The sequence below is a fragment of the Montipora capricornis genome, chromosome 10 (assembly GCF_036669925.1).
Source record: "Montipora capricornis isolate CH-2021 chromosome 10, ASM3666992v2, whole genome shotgun sequence".
Lineage (NCBI taxonomy): Eukaryota > Metazoa > Cnidaria > Anthozoa > Scleractinia > Acroporidae > Montipora > Montipora capricornis.
The window spans coordinates 64,420,783-64,441,786 of record NC_090892.1 but is presented as its reverse complement, the minus strand read 5'-3'; the positions used below and the strand labels follow the sequence as shown (position 1 = coordinate 64,441,786).

General features: G+C 41.0%; 2 protein-coding genes across 5 annotated transcripts in view; one reads left to right on the top strand and one right to left on the bottom strand.

Annotated features, from left to right (window-relative positions):
* Nucleotides 1-6: 6 nt before the first annotated feature.
* On the top strand, nucleotides 7-13,351 carry LOC138019741 (UDP-GalNAc:beta-1,3-N-acetylgalactosaminyltransferase 2-like). 4 transcript variants are annotated; one of them, XM_068866612.1, is made up of 14 exons: nucleotides 7-120; nucleotides 709-841; nucleotides 1,922-2,022; nucleotides 2,377-2,465; nucleotides 2,587-2,688; nucleotides 2,818-2,913; nucleotides 4,314-4,427; nucleotides 5,574-5,679; nucleotides 6,324-6,525; nucleotides 8,981-9,059; nucleotides 9,750-9,799; nucleotides 10,257-10,407; nucleotides 10,493-10,549; nucleotides 12,039-13,351. In XM_068866612.1, the coding sequence occupies exons 1-14, from the start codon at nucleotides 12-14 to the stop codon at nucleotides 12,171-12,173; spliced, it is 1,524 nt and encodes a 507-aa protein (XP_068722713.1). In that variant the 5' UTR covers nucleotides 7-11; the 3' UTR covers nucleotides 12,174-13,351. The 4 variants fall into 4 exon arrangements, with proteins under 4 accessions (XP_068722713.1, XP_068722712.1, XP_068722715.1 ...); XM_068866611.1 differs by having other exon boundaries at nucleotides 10,248-10,407; XM_068866614.1 differs by having other exon boundaries at nucleotides 10,248-10,407; nucleotides 10,493-10,553; nucleotides 12,039-12,174.
* Nucleotides 13,352-14,251: 900 nt separating this feature from the next.
* Nucleotides 14,252-21,004, bottom strand: part of LOC138019738 (probable G-protein coupled receptor CG31760) — a 17,253-nt gene continuing 10,500 nt past the window's right edge. Inside the window, exons 8-10 of the mRNA XM_068866607.1 lie at nucleotides 20,232-20,337; nucleotides 19,578-19,718; nucleotides 14,252-15,152 (exon numbers count right to left, since the gene is read on the bottom strand). Of these exons, the coding sequence (XP_068722708.1) occupies nucleotides 14,958-15,152; nucleotides 19,578-19,718; nucleotides 20,232-20,337 (442 nt within the window). The 3' untranslated portion in view covers nucleotides 14,252-14,957. The remainder of the gene's footprint in view (nucleotides 15,153-19,577; nucleotides 19,719-20,231; nucleotides 20,338-21,004) is intronic.

The following is a 21,004-nucleotide window of genomic DNA, read 5'->3' as shown; positions in this document are numbered from 1 at the left end:
ATGCGCTCCTCATGCCCGGCAAATGGCCTCTTCTTGCGATATGTTTGAGCGTCGTTTGGCAACTGATCCAGATATTCGAATATTTAACGACTGAAAATAGCGTTCAAATCCAAAGAAGAGGTAAATCTCTTTTCTCCGTCGCCTAAAAGCTCCTTGCGTGCATTGTGTCGTATTCTTTAGCTTGGTCGTTCACAGGGACTCACACAATCCGTTTTTTGTAATTTTATAACAAATGTTGGATCCACTGATTGCTTCTTCTGTAGCAGTATGTCGATAAATAATATGCGCCTGGGCTGAGGCGAAAAACGACTGTACACTGCGTTAGTACTCCATGGACATAATTATTTATCGATTATATATATCGCTACAGAAGAAGCAAACGGTGAATCCAAATTACAAAATAATGGTTACACTTGTAAACAGATTGTGCGGACTCCCTGTGGGTCGTTCTCCCGCCCAAGATGGTGGGATATATTTACGATGTTGTTAGGGCCTTTGGGCTGGCTTCGGATTGTTTGCATCAAATTGAGCCCTTAAGATATTTTTCCAGAGGTGTGGCTTTAACGTCAACTCTGTGAATCACATTTTTAAGATACTAAATTGAGGGTACAAATGTTTGCACCCTATCTGGTTGGGAAAACTGGCTAGGAGAGGTGATGCAGAGTTAAAATTATGTTAATGATTATCACTATTCTTTATCATATCAAGGGGCAACATCAAAACAACCAAGCTATGTCCTTGTTATAGGAATTTTGTCAGCAAGAGGCAATCATGAACAACGCCAGGCAATTCGCAATACGTGGCTTGGTCATGTTTTGCAAAACCCATTTCTACAAGAAAGGTATGCATGTTTACAACTCGAATATTTAAAGAAAATAGTGATTAACTGCCGACCAGTTGGCTCAATCGGGAGTGCACTAGACTTCCATGTGGGAGGTTATGGATTGGAGCCCTGGCTGGACAACACTCAGGATCTTGAAAATAACTGAGGAGAAAATGCTGCCTTTGTAACTGCATCTGCAAGTGGTCAGACTTTCCAGTCTTCTCGGATAAGGATGATAAGCCAGAGGTCCCATCTCACAGCCCTAATGTTCATTAACTCTGTGAGTTGAAACTCACATTATTTGCAAAGAATAGGGCACGAAGTTCCCAGTGTTGTGGTCTGACCTTCCCAGCATGTGCAGAGGGACCATGGTTGGCTTGGCAGGATTCAGTGCTCAAAATAAAATAAAAAAGTGTTTTCTTTGGGTAGCCAACCTTCTAATTTTACCAAAAACCAGTCGCCCAGTAAACTTTCTGGTCATCTGGGATGAACTTTGAGTACTGCAAGATTAGCTTGAAGTACTTCTGTGTGAATGTCAGACCACAGCCAGAAGTCAGGCTACTTAGCCAAGTGCCGAAGCCTCACTCAAACTTCAAACTCAGTTCCATCTTCACCTTATGGTACACTATTCGCAACTATATTTTACCTTCTTGATATTCTTGAGATTTCAATTGGTTTCTCTTAAGAAAACTTAGTCTGCTTAATATATGCTGCCTGAATTTCCTCGTCAATAATCAACATGGATCATTGTGAGCTACCTGCACTGCCAATTATCGAACTGCCAATTATTGTCATGTAGGAGAAGACTGCAAGTTTCAACTTTTGTAATTGCCGATTACAGTCAGCCCTTGATCCTGGACAAAAGGACATAGGAATTTTTGGGTTTTTTTTTTAGCTTTTGGACCATAACTTGAAAAGGCCAATGTTACCCCCTTTACCCACCCAACACATTGTTGCCTAGGAAGAAACATTAAATAAGCTTTCCCTTCCTTAATGTTGCTTTGGGAGAAGTGGAAAGGAAAAAGTGTCTCAACAGGATTGTTGATACATTTTCTGATAGTTTTGTTTATAGTTTGTTACTATTTTTCTTTGTGGTAGACTTATTGTGAAATTTATAGTTGGTGATGAACCATGCTCAGTTCCACCTACAGACAGGATTGATCAATACTCCTGCCAGCCAGAGATGCTATTTGATCCAGGTATTCATGATCAGTGATAAGCTACATAGTAAATAATTATTAACCCATTCGCACCTAAATTGCCCCCAATCGGCAAGTAAAGTCACCTGGTGTTAGGCAGAGTAAAATCTCGTTCTCAGATTGGGATGGTTTGAATATTGACCTTGCATGACATCATCCATTGACGTCATCATCTTCATCATCATCATGGTCATGGTCGTCATCATCATCATCATCATCATCATCATCTTGATCCATCAATTTCTATACTTTAAATTTTGGTACCAACGGCATTGACACCCTTGCCGTGATATTCTATGCTATGCTATCTTGCAAGTCTTTAAAGACTGATTTATTTAACCTCTTTATGTCAAGTTTTGGACAGAAACATCATTGCACACAGAATCCCCAAGGGAGCTGTTGGTTGGCATATTCACCAGGGACCCCTGGGGATGGACTTTAGGGTGAGGTTTGCAATTCTTCATTTTTGGGTAATAAATTATTGATATTGATATTTTTGTGACTTGGTTTTACTGTCAATATTACAGCGGTAACTTTGGATCTGAATCCTTTTACTATCTTCAGGTAAATTTCCCGATTGTGATCACTCAGCTTGGAGTATTTGACAGTAATTCAGATGGACTTCAAAATGGCTTAACAACTCGACTGTATGACAAAATATCTCAAGTATGTAAAGCCTGTATTCATAAAATGAGATCTTTAACTGCATCAATTTGATCTCTCATCTCAACATTTTTGCTTTGTTTTAGTTGAAGAAGGACCTTTTTCACTTCTTTTTTGACAATATTTCTGTAGATGGAAGTGTTAAGTGTCACCTTCACAGTGGAGGACCCTGGAAAGCTAATTGGCGGTAGTAGGTTTAAACCAGTGAAACAGTATCTCCTGCCAAAGGTACATGTATGCCTTGAATTAAATGTACAGACTTTAATTAATCATTCATAATGTATTTCTTTACCCTTAAAGTAGATAGTTTGGCTGACAAGTGTTCTGGAGTTAGACTAGAGAACAAAAAAACCAAGCATCAGAATTTTGATGTTGAAACAGGGAATCGAATCTGGAACATTTTGGCTCAATATAGCATTCAAGCATTCACATTTGTGTCACCAACATTCCGGTCATTGACATCAGCATTTGCCACCTATTCCCTACAATAGGGCCAGTGTTAAAGTTAACTAATTTTAGCTTTTTTAGGTCATGGCAAGTTTCCTTGAGAAGCACACTTTAGGAGGACAATTTTTGATGTTAATTTGTCCGTAGACCTAGACATGCATAGTGTGCAGGAGTTTCATTAGAAGCCGTTTACCGGCGGTATACCGCCATCTTTTTGTCAGAAATTTGCCTCTCATCACCGGATACTCTTCCTTGATTTTCACTCAAACCCTTGTAAAAGACAACAGTGACCGCCGCTTACATTGATTAGCCCAGGCATCTACACTGTACTTCAAAACTTATTGAAACCCCGAATGTGGAATTTGCTTATTTATATCAGTGTGCATTTATTACTTGAATGTCTGGATTTCTGTGCATCAGATACGTCCAGACATTTATCTAGTGTGTTTTCTCTGTGAAAATACACCATACTCAGATGTGCTGAGACTACAATAATCGGCAGGGGAAAAATCTTTCAATCAAGCAAAGCTGACATACTGAAAAACCCCAATTGGAAGATGGCAACCATTGGGGTCATTTTAGTGTTAAAAGCAGGATTTGAAGCCTGGGGTTATCTAATGATACATCTACATCTACATGCATCTATACTTGGCAAAGGTTGCCCATCACGCCAAGGAAATTAAAAAGAAATAAAATATCATCAATCATAACCACAGAAACAAAATTAATCAAATTAGTCATCAAATAGACAAGACATAGACTCTAATAGCTGATTTAAAAAGGTAGAGTATCCATCTGCCTTATTGGGAGGGTGTTATACTCTTTAAGAGTTATGGGGGAAAACTGTTCACATACACTACATAAATGTTATGAGATATTGGGTTAGAAACATGAGATGCTACATCTAAATAATTTTGTGGGTATTATTAATGCAGAAGTCATAAACGAGTTCCAATCGGTGGTATTTTCGTCTTGCTTCCAACGTTGGCTAGCTCAATGAATGCAGTAAGCAACTTGCTTAGTCAATTCTGACAAAGCGTGCTGCCTGCCTCTGAACACTCACTATCCAGCGTCATGACTGTAATGTACTCCTTCTTTCAGCCAGTCCCACATCTTAATTTGTCGCGATAAGTCTTTTCAATTAGTTGCCCTCTTGCTTTATTAATTTTTCTTGTTGTCAGGGATTCGAAGGTTCCATTGTAGCGGAGAACTTTAGCTTAACAGACCCAAGCAGTAAAAATCCTATGGTGCATGGACAGCTAGACAGCGGTGGAGGTCTTTTGTCATTTCAGCGAGTAAGTGAACCTTCTTTATTAGTTTTAGTAATAGCCTGTAGCAAGCATTTCTGTTCATTTTCAATGTTTTGGCCGCTTGGCCACTTTTCGCTCAGGTAGAAAATCGAAAATCTTGCATGTTCCCCAACGGAAACGCTTGCAAGTCGCAGGCTATAGGAGACTTCACTGCTTATAAACAATTCTTTTGTTATTTAAATTTTGCCAACCACAGAACCAAAGAATCATTTGTTTCGACAGCCAAGAATAGATCTCTGGTTGGTACATTAATGACAATAGGTAACGTATCGGCGAGTATCGCTATTCTAGTAAAAATGTACAGTATCCCAGACATGCAGACTGAATAATTGAATTCATGTATTGTCTTTTGAAAACCACATTTAAGAGAGCAACAGTGGTATTTCAAATTCAACTTCGAGCGCATACTGAATTTGTCCTCATTTCAAGTGAAGCTATGATCCTCGCAGTTATGAACGCAATTTTCGCAAATGCGTAAAGAAACCTGAAAAATTCAGGACTTCAACGGGGTTTGAGGCTGTGACCTCGCGGGCGCCGTGCGACGCTCTAACCAACTGAGCTATGAAGCCACTGACGTTGGGAGCTGGTCATTTGTGGGTTCCAATGTTCCCGTGAGGAATTAATCAACGATGAAATGATATATGAAATGGATCATATATGAACTGCGGATATGAAATCAAGTGAAGCTATGCACATGCAGCATGGATTTTAGCAAGCATCTTAGCGGTCTTGTGCATAACGACGACGTGAACTCACTAAATTTGAGGTTTTGACGACAACGTAAGCATGCAACAGAGAATCCTTCATTCTCTACTTTGACTTTAATTTAACCGCTCGTACCAATGTTTTTTTAGGATACTTCGCCCACATTGTAGGGCGTGAACGAGACTGAATAATCGCGAAAGACTTATGATAGAGCCAAGTTACATTTTCAGGTGACGTTTTCGTCGACTGTCGCCGTCGTAGGTCTTAAATTTCCTAATGCCACTGAGGATACCACTCGTCCCGTCGTTTCTTAAACTGCCTTTGCTAAGTCATGAATTGTTGGTATTTTCTCAAGATGACTGTCAATTTCTCTGGATTGGCAAGAACCCTGTCATCTGAAATCCCCGTGTCCTTTAATTTTCGTAGGTGAGTCGATTTGGTGATGCCCAGGGAGTTTTCCCGCGAAATGAAGAAAGAGTGCATGGTGAGATGAACCAATATGCCGCGGGAACATTTATGTACCACGCATATGGTGAGTATAATAAAAAGAATAACGATTTATCCGTTCTGAAGTAACCTAAATGTACACTTGATGTGCAATTGTAGTTATTAGAGATTTAGCATCACGGTTACTTAAAACGCGAACGGCAAAAGTGACCACGTGACCATGATTTTCGCGCCATTTTCTACATTTGCCGGCTGCCCACCCCAATCGATTTTGTGTTTTTCAGTTGGAATCGGACAATGCTTTTTAGAAACTAGCCGTCCTTGCCTTTGCAGTTTGTCTTGAATTAGTACGTTTTTAAAAAGTTTTGGAGGCACCCATGCACGTCCCGATTATTAGTTTGGACGCTCTATCATTGAGACTCTTGGAAACTAACGCCATTAAGCTAGGCAAATGTGACAATTGTCTTCTTGTTAATTGACTGCGTGAACTGAAATTGTCGAAACGGTGCATTCTCCCTATATTATTTGCTTTTATTTCATTTACCCGTGTAACAACTTTGTCATTCAATTCTTTCTACAATTTTTCTTTTACCAAGGCCTTCCTCTCTTCTTAAATGACGCATATCAACCGTTACTCCTGTTCAACTCCTATTAGGAGCACACGGTTTTTTCCGAGTATTACATGCCCGTGTCACTGACTGACCAATATCTACTCTTGTCGTTTCCCAGTTGCAGATACAGAGTTAGCTAAGTTAACTGCAGAGGAAACGAGAAAACGAAAGAATGAAAGGCAGGAAATGTGGCGAGAAGTTTTGTTTCGGGAGGAAAATGAACTACAGCGTGAGATGGCAGTTAACGATGACATTCTTCTGGTCAATGTCACAGATGTGTACCGTAATCTGCCAAGGAAACTTCTCAAGTTTTATTCCTGGTACGAGCCTTGGCCTGTTATATCAATCTTTGGTCTGTTAACTGTTAACTGGCCATTCTCGTTCCCAGATCCCATCGTTTCTCTTAGCCAGCGGGGCCTTTTTCACGAGAAAGCGAAAGGCTGTGGAGACATAGGATTTACAGTCCCAGATCCTGCGACTTCCGGAGTTCATATATGAGTCGTCATTAGTACGAAACATGGCGGTGCTCAGAAGCGTTACATTCGAAGAGTCTCCATGTGAAGCTTCAACTGGCCTCAACTTAGAGAATGTGCCCCCTTTTTTTTCGAACATAAAGAAGTAATATCGAGTATGAGTAACATCGTGGCTTTTAACAAAGACACTCTTTTCATTTTACCAACCGGCCGTGCCACCTCGGCCACTTTTACTTCCGGTTCAAGATTTTGTTCTCCAGGGCCCTTCGTTTTGTCGTGCAAGGCCCCGCCGGCTAAAAGAAACGATGGGATCTTGGAACGAGAGTATCAACTGGCGCAATGAGATCCGGCAGATTTCCCTCACCGATGAAAGGTCACAGATCATCATCAACTTTTGTTATGGCAGCCTTTTTATGGCAACCTTTTTCACGGCAGATGGGCTCCAGTGGGTGCCTAACTGACCTGGAAAGCTATTCTTACGGAAGGATATTCTCTTGGAAGGTCCACCCAAGTCCGAAAGGTGAAAAGGTGGAAGCCAGGCCAATGAATAACTACCCTAGCGGATTAGTGAAACCTCATCGACAAAAAAAATAATACAATTTTAATGGGTAGTTTTTACATTAGTTTAATACGTCATCACCGATATGTGGGTGGACTAAAATTAAGGACGTTAAGATCAACGACGGCGACCTGCTCGAAAGCGTCATCTCAGAATATAACTTTGCATCATCGAACGTTATTCGCTATTATTCTATGTTCTTCACGTCGTACAGTGTGGGCGAAATATCCTAGTGGTACAAGCGGATTTAGAGAAAAAGGTAGAAAATGAAAGGTTCACATTTGTATTCTCACATTGCTTGCGGTCACAGTTGAGAGAGACACAATGTAACACTAGTGTTCACACTACTCTGGTGTCAACTCACTGGTGTTTTGAATCCCTAGGGGATCACTGAAACTTGGGTACAAAAACTTCACAGTAGTGTTAGGCCTCACTCGAACTTGGAATCATTACTCCAAATGCTACTAAAGGACAGCAACTCGCAATAGAACCTTGAATTAACACTAGTGTTAACTCCTTAATGCGACCGCAACCATTGTTGTCAAAACTTCAAATTTGGTGTTTCATTTCCTTGTTATGCAGAGTACCGCAAAAAAATATGTGCTGTAATGTGTGTCGCATGGGCGGCACAATTATTTGCTGTCTTTTAGCCAATGATGTCATTGTTTTTTTGGCGTCGTCGTTGTAAATGCCCAAGTAGAGAATTGGAGAAACGACGACGGTCACGCAACGGCAACGCCACAAAAGACAATGATAGAGACTTCAAGATCGACAATGGCGAAAACGACGGAAACGTCACTTCAAAATGTAACTTTTCACAAGTCTTTCGAGATTATTTCTTCTCGTTTAGTTCGTACAGTGTGGGCGAATTATCTTAAAATTGAATTTATACGAGTGTTTTCAGAGTAAAAATATAGAATGAACGATTTGCCTTTGTACACTCACGTTGTCCTTAAAACCTCAAAGTTGTTGTTATGCAGAATACAGCAACAAAATGCGTGCTGCACGTGAAGCAGGATTCTTTATTCTCTTTTAACCAATGATGTTAGTGTTTTGTGGCCTTTAATCGCTGCCGAAGCCGTCGTCGTTTCTTTAGCCTAGTTCTCGCTTGTACGATGATAAGCACAAGGATACGCACATACGCAAGCACAGTAACGTCAGCCAAAACCCAAAATTCCGATTGGAAATTCAAATGCTACAGCTCATTCCACTGGAAAATTTCCGAAAAAGATGGAAATCCTCAGACGTGTTCCTCTTTTCCTGTTCCAACCGAAATGACCTGAAAATTCGCGTACCATTTGTAAAGTCCCACTCGACCCGGCTCACCTCGGCCCCTTTTCCCGCCTTTCGACACTGCAGATGCAGCCGCCATTTTGATTTTTTATTGTTTTTTTTCCAGCCGCGAGAGACTCCGGCCAGGCGAAACGCCACACCGGGAAAGTCCTGTACCATTACGGGCGTTCCATTCCAACCGGATTTTCCGTGCAAATGGTGAACGCCCCAAATCTGAGATTTTGGCGACAACTTGACCACACGTATGTGAACCCGATTTTACTCTGAAACCACTCTTACCAATTTATCTTAAGGATACTTCGCCCACATTGTACGACGTGAACCACATGGATTAAAGTAACCCTATACTGCTGAGGAATCCCGCGTAATCTGCCGAAGATGCCGCTATTAATATCAGTAGCCCTGGTAATGCGCAAACGCTCCTCATTTGTCCCTTTCGTCTTGAGGTAGGTGCGTGGAAAACCTACACTTCAATTTCACTCTGAAGACAGACGATGATTGCTTTGTGAATGTAGAAGCAATCATTAAAGTGAGTATATTTGTATTGTTGCAATTGTTGACTTGCCAGCTAAAGTGCCGTCATGCTAACTGGTCTAACACGTTCAGGATTTAAATAGTTGCGAAATGATATATGAAATGCATCATATATTGAACTGCGGATATCAAATCAAACTGCGAGGATCACAGCTTTACTTGAACTTACTTAATTGTAGTCTAATTTATAGTATACGACGCAACTTTGAGAACATCTTTAGAACGTTTTCAGGCGCAAATCGCTTCAACCCCGTCGGACGTTCTTGTAAGAAAAGGAATATATTCAGTGCTTAAAGTTCGTTTAGACTCAAACATTTTTCGTTTCTTATATGATTCTCCCTATCCAAAGCAAACATTTGTTACCATTGTTACCCAGGATTCGTTTTTTCTGGGCCGTTCAAGCCACGCAAACTTAGCAGAACTGGCAGTAATTTGGACCCACGACCGTGATGAGAGGCATGGATCTAGTCACGAACTGCTTTACCTTCCTGTTTCCAAAGATATTTTGCATTACAAAGCAGTTTGTGACGTAATTGGAGAATAGACCCATGCCTCTCGCATCGCGGTCGTGGGTCCTAATTACTGCTTTTAACCCTGGCCTGCTTTTTTCGTAACTTTGTTCAGTGTTAAATTTTTAACTGAACAATGCAGTTCAGTTGGTCTTCAATTTCGTTTTGACTTTCAGGGAGTGAGTGAAAAAAAGCTTCAAGGAAAAGAATCTGTTTGGTGGAGCAGGTACAAATCGCATCCATTCCACAAATCTAATATTATTCAGTGTTGCTTTGGGAAGTCTTGTGTATCTCAAGGATTCACCGAGGGCATTCTATACGTTAACCAATAACGACAATAACAATGGAATTTGGAAATGGAATTTATTTACCCACGGAACACCTTAAGAGCGCTCAGGAGCTCGCTCAACATGTGTCCGTGCATTCCAGATCGAATTGGAATTTGGCAGTGTTGGTTTTTGAGGAGAGGGAGCAAGGAGAGGACCAACAACAAACTCAACCCACATATGGCGCTGGGACCGGGAATCGAACCAGGGCAACATTTGTGGGAGGCGAGTGCTCTCACCACTGCGCCACCCCTGCTCTGATATTGACTCACACTTAGAATTATTTCAAGCTGAAATTTGAAACTTTCATCTTTCCTTATCTCAGTTTAACTGCATGTCGTGTGTTAGGTTTCGCAGTGATTGGCCAGTGGAACGCGTTGGAAAATGGCGGGAGCCAGATTACACTGCCCCTATTTACCCATCATTCGCTTGCGGCGCGGGTAACGTTTTGTCCGCTGACCTCGTCAAATGGCTGGCGCTTAATGCAGATCATCTCAAGTCTTACCAGGTTAATGCAAATATCCCCATGCTTCTTCTAAACGGCCAAGGCAATTCAACTCTTATAATAACCGAATTCTGCTACTTTCTTCCAGGGCGAAGATGTATCGATGGGAATATGGCTTTCAGCTGTAGCGCCAGCCCTCGTTAATGTAAGTGTGTCACATCTAACTTGAACCCTATTGTGAAATGTTTCGTGCAACTTGTCCCGCAATGATTTGGCGACATTGTGGCGGGACAAGTTGCATGAAACATTTCACATTGTAATAGCGCCTTAAACGTAATCCCCAAAAACGTGTTGGAACTATTCAATCGACCCCGTAAGCCAGGAAGTAGTGAAGTTAAACACACAACCGGCTACGACCCGAAACTTCTCACGGTGAATTGTCACTTCGCACGATCCGTTGGGCACATTGCAATGTTCGATTTTAATGGAGTGCGTTATTTGGTATAGTGCTGTTGTTTGTATCTTACCACTCATTAACGGCAACATCAACGTCAACGAAAACGTCACTCCAAAATATAACTTAGCGCTATCGCAAAGAATTCGTGAGTATTCCGTCCTGCTCACCTTGTACAATACAGGCTAACTATCCTGTCACTGGATGGGTACGGACGGTTTTCAAGTAAAAATAGAAAATGATGGCTCATTTTTATATGCTCACGTTGTCGCCAAGGCCTAAAATTTGGTGATATCACGTTGTTGTTTTGTGGAGTACGGCAGAGAGATGCACGTGCAGCATGGTTATTTGTACTCTTTTGACAAATCATAGTCTTGCTCTGTGGCGTAGTCTTTGCTTTAGCCGTCGTGTTTGCTTAAACGCCCTAAAATTAACTGTGGTAGATTTAAGCAATAGAGGACGTTTTCCGTGTTTCCATAGCCTCATCTAAACACGAGGTGGAGTTGGGATAATTCGAGACAGTTATGCAAACCCGAGACGCAGTCGAGGGTTTGCATATCTGTCGAGAATTCTCCCAACTTCCCCGAGTGTTTAGATGAGACTATGGAAACACGGAAAAGAAGTCCTCTATTGCTTTTATAAAATATTCCCAAAGGTAATTCGACAAATCAAGGAAACAAATGAAGGAAAATTCTTGATTGAAACAGATTTTCTTGATACACGCTCACATTTCCTACCAGCCAATCAAAACGCGCATCTGACGAATGACCAATCAAAATTCGTGTGATGTCATAGCCGTGTTGCCATAATCTCATCTAAACACAGCTATTGACCAATGAGAGTGCGAGTTCTATGCTAATTATTTTAAAAAACTTCTTAACAAATAGATTCCATGTCGCCGTTCGTCTGTTCAGTAATAGATCAGAGATGACGTCAAAATGTGGTAAGAAAAGTGGCACACGAGGCGGTAGCCGAGTGTGTCACTGACGTTCTTACCTCATTTTGACGTCTTCTGTGATCTATTACTGCACAGACGCACGGCAACATGGAATCTATTTGTTTTACGTAATAAAGAATAAAACTTTATTCGCATAAAAGCTGATGGTGACGTCAATCCTGCATCTGTCCTCTAATAGATCATAGGCAAGAACCAATCAAACTGCGAGAATAACTTGAGTTATTATATAAGTAGTGATATACCCTAGGCCATGACAATCTGCAATTTGTTTTTCCTTTGTAGGATGACCGCTGGGCCTGTGGTCGAGAGTGTGACACAGAAATCTTCACTTCTCCGGAAAATGACCCCGAGGAACTTAGAGAAATGTGGGAAGATTATCAGCGCTGTGGAGACCCCTGTGGGTGCTCTGAAATTTGATTATTTGGATGGCCTTGGTACCCCACGGAAAACGTTTTGGTTAAATGGGAGGTGAAGGGTGTCCCCCCAAGGCCAGGACGCAGGAACCCCAGGGTGTTGGAAAACTGCGTGGAGGGGGGAGGGGGGGGGGGGTGCATAACTCTGAGAAATTGAATTGTAAAAGTTGCCATTTCTCAGCGGAGAAGCCCTGGGAATAAGGTTGCTCTTTGGATGTGGCCGGGTGCTTTAGTTAACCAGGTGTCACCTAGGAGCTGTTTATACGTGAACGTGAACGTGTAATCAAATCAAACATTGGTTTTTGAGGAGAGGGGAAAACCGAGAGTAGAGAACAAAGTGCTCTCACCATCCCACCCCTGCTTTTTGTTTTTGTTTTGTTTTTTTCTTTTGTTTGTTTGTTTTTTTTTGCGGAGCCAGCCTTTGCAGCCAATCAGAAGCCTTCAGTGATTCGTTGTTCAAAAATGGTGGCGCCGAATCTTAGTTAAAACTCATCCAAATAGCTGGGTCTCCACAGGTACCCCAAGCTCACCGAGAATCGTTGTTTTTATAAGGGTTTGTTTCGGGAATTTAGCGATCGTTATTTAGGGAATTAAAATATAAATAAAAATACATCAGAATGTCTCACCTTGTCTTATTTATGGCATGTTCGTAGCAGTTCTGGTCGTTTCAGCGCGATTCTAAGGAGTTTTCTACCGTTTCTCTCTCGTATGTGTAATTCCCCAAGGTTGGTTACTTGCTGGCATATTCACCGAAAGAAATCAGCCGTAAATTCACTCCGAACGCTCAAGTCGCCTCTAGCTCTAACTAATGCCTTTCTCTATCGGACAAAAACAGCCGCTGTGCGGGAATTTCGGCTCGCTAATCTAACGACTCCCTTCCATCGAGGACTGTCGACGATGCTTTGCCACGAAGTTCCGTGCACGGCCGTTGGAAAACACCTTACCGACCAGGACCAAGGTTCAAATTTGCTACCCACCGGGTGAGCAACGATGTCAGTGACTGGTACACTGTAAAACAAACTGAATGTTTATGTTTTGTTTGCGAAACATCTTTGGTGCGGCATCAGCATTTCTCTGAGCTACGTCCTTATCTGCGTGACAGCTCAGTACTTTCCTCACGTTGTACCTGTCACTGAGACTAAAGCCTCGTCATCCACCCTGTGTGTAACAAATTTGAACCTTGGGCCCTGACAGTTAGGTGTTTTTCAACGGTTTCGCGCACGGAACTTCGGAACCAAGCATGTTGCTAAGGGCAAAATAAGCCCACTTCGACGATTTTCAATTCATTTACGTGAAAGTTTGTCTGATGCGAGGATTGAAATATGTGGCAGCACTGTAATCCTTCGTCTCAGTGGATTTTCGGGTCGATTTGAGCTTTTTGGAAGAATTTACAGTTGCTTGTGTTTCCGACTGCTTCATGCGAGTTTCCAACCTTGAAGATAAATTTAGAGAGAAAACAGCGAACCTACAACCCACTGGGATAGCGCTGAAATGGCCAAAGTACGCCACAAAAACACTGATAAGGTATCGAGAAGACAAGTTAAGGCATTTTTGTTCGATTCATGTTCTTTATTTCGACTCCTAAACACGTTTGCAAATTCCCATACAAACGCTCATAATTTTAACTGATCGTAATGCTCAAATTACATTGTTAGCTTGGGGTACATGTGAGGTCTCTAAAAAAAATGCCGCTGTATGGGAGTCTAGTATGCTAGTGTATACTCCTGTGGCCCGTTTCTCGAAAGTTCCGAAAACTTTTCGGGCCCGAAAAGCCATTCGTGAAACTGCCAACCGATTGTTTTGGAAAGCCGATCTTTTAACATGTTTTCAAACTAACTAAAACAAACATATCTTTGAAGTTTGACGACTTAAATCCTCTCCGTTCTTGAGATACAAAGGGAAATTTTGACACCCGAAAATGCCCCGGGACTTTCGAGAAACGGGCCCCTGATTACAACCTATCTATTTCTCCCTCCTTCCCCCCCCCCCCCCCCCCCGAATTATCGAAAATGTAATTGTATTCTATTTGAATTTCACACCCCGCCTACCTTAATATGTACGTCAAATAGATAGGTAGTCTTATTGTCAATTTAAAAATCAGATTCGTTGAATTTTAATTTACGAAAAACAGCATTTTGTGGCAAATACAGAGGTAATGTAATCTCTTCCTTCTTTATAACTTAAAAATTTCCATGAATGTTCATGTCTTCACGATCGACCCACTTAGCACTATAAAACAAACAATGATTCACAATAGCTTTTTTGAACAATGAATTTTAGGTAGGACTGAACGTAAGGTGTGCACTTTTTTGGTCATGGTATAATGGAAGCAACAATTATAAGCTACTGTTTAATTTTCTTTTTCATATTTTATTCCCCTTTTTGAGGGACAGAAATCTTGCGATTCCCCTCGAATCAACCACAGCGATTAATTTTGTGTGAGAAATAAAATTGCAAGATTTGCGAGATTTTAGTCATGATGCCACTGCTTCTGTTTCTTGCGGGGATTGTGTGTTTACCACTTTGTGAAAAACGAGACGAGAGACTTGCAGTTGTTGAGCCGAATTTTCCACTCTTAGACTGAAGGCATCAGCTGGAGGCTCTCGCGGAAGAGCCTCGAGGTCATTTTGATACATTTGCTCCAGTGATCTAAAATGCTCGTGAAAACAAATTTCCTTGGGTCAGCTGGTTGTACCAGGAAATGATATATCGTATAGGTTATTCATTAAAAAAATATTTTTGTTACCTAGTGGCATTTCGATTTTTCGATGTTTGTCAACATATTTCCTCATACGCGACCGCTTAAAAACCTGGAAACGGGCGATGACGACATCTTTTTTAGACTGCCATCACAATGGTCCTCGTAAGTAGATGCACGCATGCGTGATAGGCTGTTGCTTCCACTCTTTATGTGCTTGTTCTTCTCCTTCATGAGACGAGACTGTAGGTGAGCGACTTTAATAGCCAACCTCTTTACTTCATCCTGCACGTTTGAAATAAAAGATAAAATAACGGCCTTTCCTCAGGGGCACACAACGAGAATATAGTTCCAAACCACTTAAACATAGCATTGTTAAACGTATTTTAGTATTTAAACGGTAGATATAGGCATATTTTTATCCCCTAAAAATGTTTCATCTGTTCGGATTTCCTAGCTGAAAGTCTAGAGATCCGAAAATTATAGGGATCAAAACTTACCTTTTCGAAAATTTCAGCAAGAAAAAAGGCTCCCGAAAATTCTAGGTGAGCTTTTTAGGGTAAAAATCCGTTATACTATTTTTCAGGTGTTCGGAAATCCTAGGAGAGGCAGGCAAGCAAGACGTTTTACAACAAATGTTCCGAAAATTCTAGATCTCTAATCGTCTTCTGAACAGATATTTTCCGAAAATATGGTACCCTTCTTTCGTGAAGATTAATAGCTGGGGTCAACGGGGTAGCAAAAAACGAATAAAATACACCAAAACGTCATAACGGGAAAAAATAACTAATTTACAGGACTGTGAGTGATTAGTGCGACGGAACGTTTGAATGAGTTAAAGTCGTCAGTATCAAAAATAGACTGTGGTAAACTGTTCCACTGAGTGATAGTTCTGGGGTAGAAGGATTAGCTAAGAGATGAGGTACTGGTAGAGAGGAGGATGAAGCTATTATCGTGGGAATGCCGGGATCTACATGTCATGGGTCGGAGTAATTGCACTCGGCGCTTATTGAAACCATCTCAAGAACTACATAGACCAATTCGGCTAACTCAATGTTGTACCCAATTCAGATCTCTCGGGGTTAAGATCCTTTGCGTATTTCGCATTCAAATCTAAATGAAGCACTTTGAACAAAACGTTTTATTTCCAAAGGATTTGAACTGCGTACAACATTGAGTTAGCCCGAATTGATGTATGCTGGAATCCTCAAACTTCCTTTCCAACCCTTCTCATTTGCTTACAAAGGGACTGTCGAACGCACTTCAAGAATCCGAGATTACTTCCAGTACTAGTAGTAATTGGAAATTAGGGGAGTGCGTCCAGGTAGGGGTAATCGGGGAAGGGGAGGGGGGGTGGGTTGGGAGCCTATGTAGCTTGATTTCGGTTGGAAAAACAGCAATGATTTGGTCCGTACTGAAGGAAAGTAAAAAGGTTCATTGTTTTTCACGTGATTTGTGTGTAAACGAGGCTACCCTTGAATCCGAGGCAGGAAAGAGATGCCAGTTCCTAACCGAGGTAAAGCCCCTGAAAAATCTGCGGGGTGGCTAAAGGTACATCAGAAACAAAAGGTTTCACGAGAGACTAGCACTGCGCCCTTCGGACGCAATTAGTAATAAGTAATCACATGATTTCTCGTGTAATTTGTGATGGTAAGCACATGCTTTTGAGTGCAATACTTGGACTAAATGAGCACGAGAAAATTTTGTAAACACGAGCAAAATTGCACGAGCCCGTAAAGCGAGTGCAATTTGTACTCTTTGAAAAAAATTACAATTTTCTTATTTACTCCAAATTGCAGGAGAAAAATAATGGGATTACTTAAACAACGTACATGAAGAGATCCGAGATGATTATAAAGGAGAAGCAAGCAACGTACGCGTAAATTGCGCCATCCAGGGCTCGCGTTTGATTGGCTATCTCTGACTTTATTTGCTTACCGACCAATCAGAATGCTTGGTTTGTTACTTCTTTTTACACTGAATTACCTCTTTTCTGCACAATGTTATCTGAAAACTGCATTTTTCTTAGCCAGGCAGAATGCAGTAACTTTTTCATGTATATCATCAGATATACATAAGCATACATACATGTACATAAACGACTTTCCAAATTGTCTGGAATATTCCAAGCCTCGTATGTACGCTGATGACACTCACTTAACTTTCTCAATTAGTAATATCAATAATATAGGTTTCTATCTCAAGCAAGACCTTTAGAGAACATTGTAATAATTGTGAAAACTTGTGAATCAATTGTGAAAACTTGACTTGTGAACTGATAGTGAACGGGACTTTAAATGAGGCAACCAGTTTGCCGAACATCAGAAAGGTCTCTGAAGAGTCGCTCGCTTGGCAGCGACGAAACAACCGTTGTCAGACTAGCCATTACAGTATTCACAAGTCAAGTTTTCACAAGTTATTCAAAAGTTTTCACAGTTTTTTTATTTTTCCCACTATTTTTAAAATTTCTTTAATTTTTCACACACAAGATTGCAAGAGCCCATATGTTTCTTGTTAGTTTGAAAAATTTACCCGTGCGTATTTATATCAAATTGCAAAACCAAGCAAAAACCAATGCCAGGCACGCCAGGCACGAGTGTTTAAAGTAACTGCAGAATACCCCCACTCTTCTGCTCTTGCAGAGGCATTCTTTGAATACAGCTGTTTCGAGAAAGGTTGTCTAAAAGAAGCATCAAAGCGTACGCGACGACGCCGAAAGGGATTATGGTAAACTGTCAGTTTGAGTCAACAAAAACATGACGGCAATGTTATCGAAAACGTCACCTAGAAATACATGCTCATGTCGTGTTACTGACATTGAGATATGAGTGAGTTTCAAAATTCACTCAAATGATCCAGGCCATGAATTAGTAACAAACGATTAGGATTCACAAAGAGAGCAACAATCTGAAGACCCTTAACCTTGCTTATTTCATGTCATGTTTTGCAGAGAAAGTTTAAGAAATGTACCAAAAATCGTGGCGCAAGTGCAGAGCATCGTTTTTGCTAATGAACCCTTTTGGTACTTTTTGCAGGCCTTCTGATAGGGTGCGATTAAAAAATGCAAATTATGCGATTTTTTCAGGGCAGATTGTGCGATTAGAAAGGCCAATTATGCGATAAATAATGTAAATTATGGGATTTTTTCTCAACAATTTTAAGCTTGTTTTATAAGGTTTCAGGTTAAGAAAAACACTTTTTTGCTTCGCTCAAGACATTTTGAACACAAAGGAACAGTAATTATGTATCTCGATCGACATTAGTTAGGATAAATAAAAAAAAAATGAGGTCTTCTGCACTACCGGTGCACCACGTTAAAAGTTGAAAGGACACAGCTAACATGCCAAATAAATGATCAAGGTGCTTGTCAACCACGAACTTCCGAAGATGGTCAATCACAATAGGGCCATACCCCCATTTATACGAGAGAAAATAAGCCGCGGCTTTCTCTGGCCGCGGCTTACATAAGACTCGAATGTTCACCTCGTATAAATGGTACAAAATCTACGTACGTTCACGTCTTTTTCAAGCCGCGGCTTATATTGACCTGGGAATATATATTCGTATAAATAGTTCCTAGAGTAAGCCGCGGCTTATTTTCTCTCGTATAAACGGCCCCAATATTGCACGACGAGAAAAACATCAGTCCATCGTCCACGTGGACCGTAGCTGTGAGGTACTTTCTTGCTGGATTGTGAGCTGTCAGATTGGGCGGAAGGTGGGAAATTCCTTCTTCGTCGAAGAAAAAGCGGGCGTTTTCACAACAAACTTATCCATGAGTAAGTTTTTAACAGTTTTCAACGAAAGAAACTACATTTTGCCGAAAAACTTACAACTTCGCTTATTTTTCTCAAGTCTCTTCTCTAAGAGAAGGCAACTGTGTCATCATTTCAGTGGTGTGTATATAAGTGCGTGTTTGTGTTGCACCAATAGAAGGAGACTCGTACCAGGTCGCCGACATGCAAAATAATGCCTTGAACTTTGAATGTTTACAAAATCGAAGGTGGCAAAGGATTTTTAGCCTTTTTCCAAGATAAATCATCTTAAAAATGGGGTATTTATGCAGAAATTTCTAAGAAACGTGTTGATTTATGTTTGATTTTATGAATTTTGTGCGTCCTTTTGTGAATTATGCGATTTTTCGTGAATTGTGCGATTGGATGCGATTTGAGGTCGATTGTGCGAAATCGCACCATCGCGTAATATCAGAAGGCCTGTTTTTGGACGTGTTTTGGTATCGTGATAGCGGGAGAGAGCTTCAACATAAGTCTTCGTGTACTGCCACTTCATCAACGCTATATCCTAAGAACTCTTTCATCCAAATAGCTCGCCATAGTAGGTCTTCGCTGTGCGGTCGTGGCATCTTCGATTCTGGGCGTTCACAACATATTGAATACTGCCCCATACTACCTTTCGACATTGTCGCGTACGCTCTTACGCTTGTTTTGGACAACCTTTCTCGAAACAGCTGTATATAAAACAATACACGCCATTCCTATTCAAATAAGTGGGCGGGTATTCTGCAATTTTTTCAATGTTTCTTTAAAATACGTGAAAGTCCCAAAATTTGGATTTTACTCTTTCCCTCCGATTCCCTATCCATTTGAAGTTGCTAAGGAATACATGGATATCACAGTGTTGAAACAAATAAAATACAATGAAAATTTGTACTCTCACATCAATAGCCAATTAAATTTATGGGCACGGCACCTTTAAATCTTCGTTTTCCCTTTCCAGTGACGAGCCATCATTCAAGTAACTACCGTTCGGGGTCTGGACCGAGCTTCCAGGATGAACTTCTGCTAATCTCAAAGCGACCTCCTGGCATCGCATTTTTCGCAGCAAAATGAACTGTTCACAAAATAACAAATTCAGAGAATAAGTAGAAACGTCAAAAACATGCTTGTTGTGCAGAAACTATTTCTGAGTTTTTGTCAGCCTTTGTAACTTTTTTTGAAGGAAGGTTATAGCCTGCTTTTTTAAAATTTGTTTTACTTTTAATGAATCAATAAATTTGTTGTTTTTATTCACAAGGTAGCATCAACAAAACATTAAAACTTGAAATAACTTCAAAATGGGGCAAACGTAAGTTTTTGCGTCCGACGAAGAATGCAAGCGCAATCCTTGTGGAATTCCCTCGTTTCCACCCACACTTTCACGAACGGATCACGTGTTACTCTAGATTCACTCCCCAATTGGAGTGTTTCACATGAAGTCATGGCGGCCATGTTGGTGTATGGCGGCCATGATGGTGAACCAAACAAATCCTCCGGGAACTGGCCACTGGTCAAGTGGGCGAAAACGCTCCATTGAATGAAGGACTGTAGTGGTTTGTTTTCTTTTTTTTTTTTTTTTAGCGCTCACCTTAGGAACAAAGAAAATCAGCAGAGTGACGGTAGCAGTCATCTGGATAAGAATGAACGAAGTTGCGAACAGCATATCAGGATCGGTGTTTTCTGAAGTCAGAAATCTGAAACAGAGAGAGAATACTTCATAATGGTGGAAGGTAGCCAGAATTATGCGGCCGTATTCCGTGAACAATTTCTGCTGCTAGCAGAGGTTTCTTTTCTTTTGCGTTCGCTGGGCTGACGAGTACGAGAAAAGAGACCTCTGCAATCTGTCGAAACTCACTGTGTTGAGCATGCGCGACGGTTACTTAGCGACCGAGACAGCGACCGAATCTTCACGTGATACTTTATGTTGTGTGGGTTCAGTTAACAGCGGAATTACTGTAAAGAAATGCGCAGGTTCGGCACAGCGCGCTCAAGTTGACGACGCAATATCCCATCTTAATATGACAAGCTTACTGCTGTAAAAAGAATGAGAACAGGCAGAATTAGAGCTCCAGTTCAACAAGAAATAGCGTTTCTTAGCTAACCCGCGCTGATCTACAGTATTTAGGTCTAAAAACCACTTTGCAGACGGTTAGCTTTCACTTGTTTTGCTGGGTACCACTATGTCAATACTCTAAAAAAACGACTTTACGGGAGATTGTCTCGTTAGTCTAGTGGGTACCTATGAGAAGTCATCGATCGGGGTTCAACTCTTTGCCTGGCCTATTCTGAATCTTCTCTGTATGGTTAAAATGCTTGGTTCTTTGAAGTAGATTTGGGGTGCTTACCATTTAGCCAAATAAT

Excerpts from the sequence above, each read along its gene's own strand:
- LOC138019741 (XM_068866611.1), top strand. The coding sequence starts at position 12 with ATGCCCGGCAAATGGCCTCTTCTTGCGATATGTTTGAGCGTCGTTTGG. Across the intron at positions 2,023-2,376 it reads AGAGATGCTATTTGATCCAG|TTTTGGACAGAAACATCATT; the intron begins GTATTCATGATC and ends CTTTATGTCAAG. Across the intron at positions 9,060-9,749 it reads ATGTAGAAGCAATCATTAAA|GGAGTGAGTGAAAAAAAGCT; the intron begins GTGAGTATATTT and ends TTTGACTTTCAG.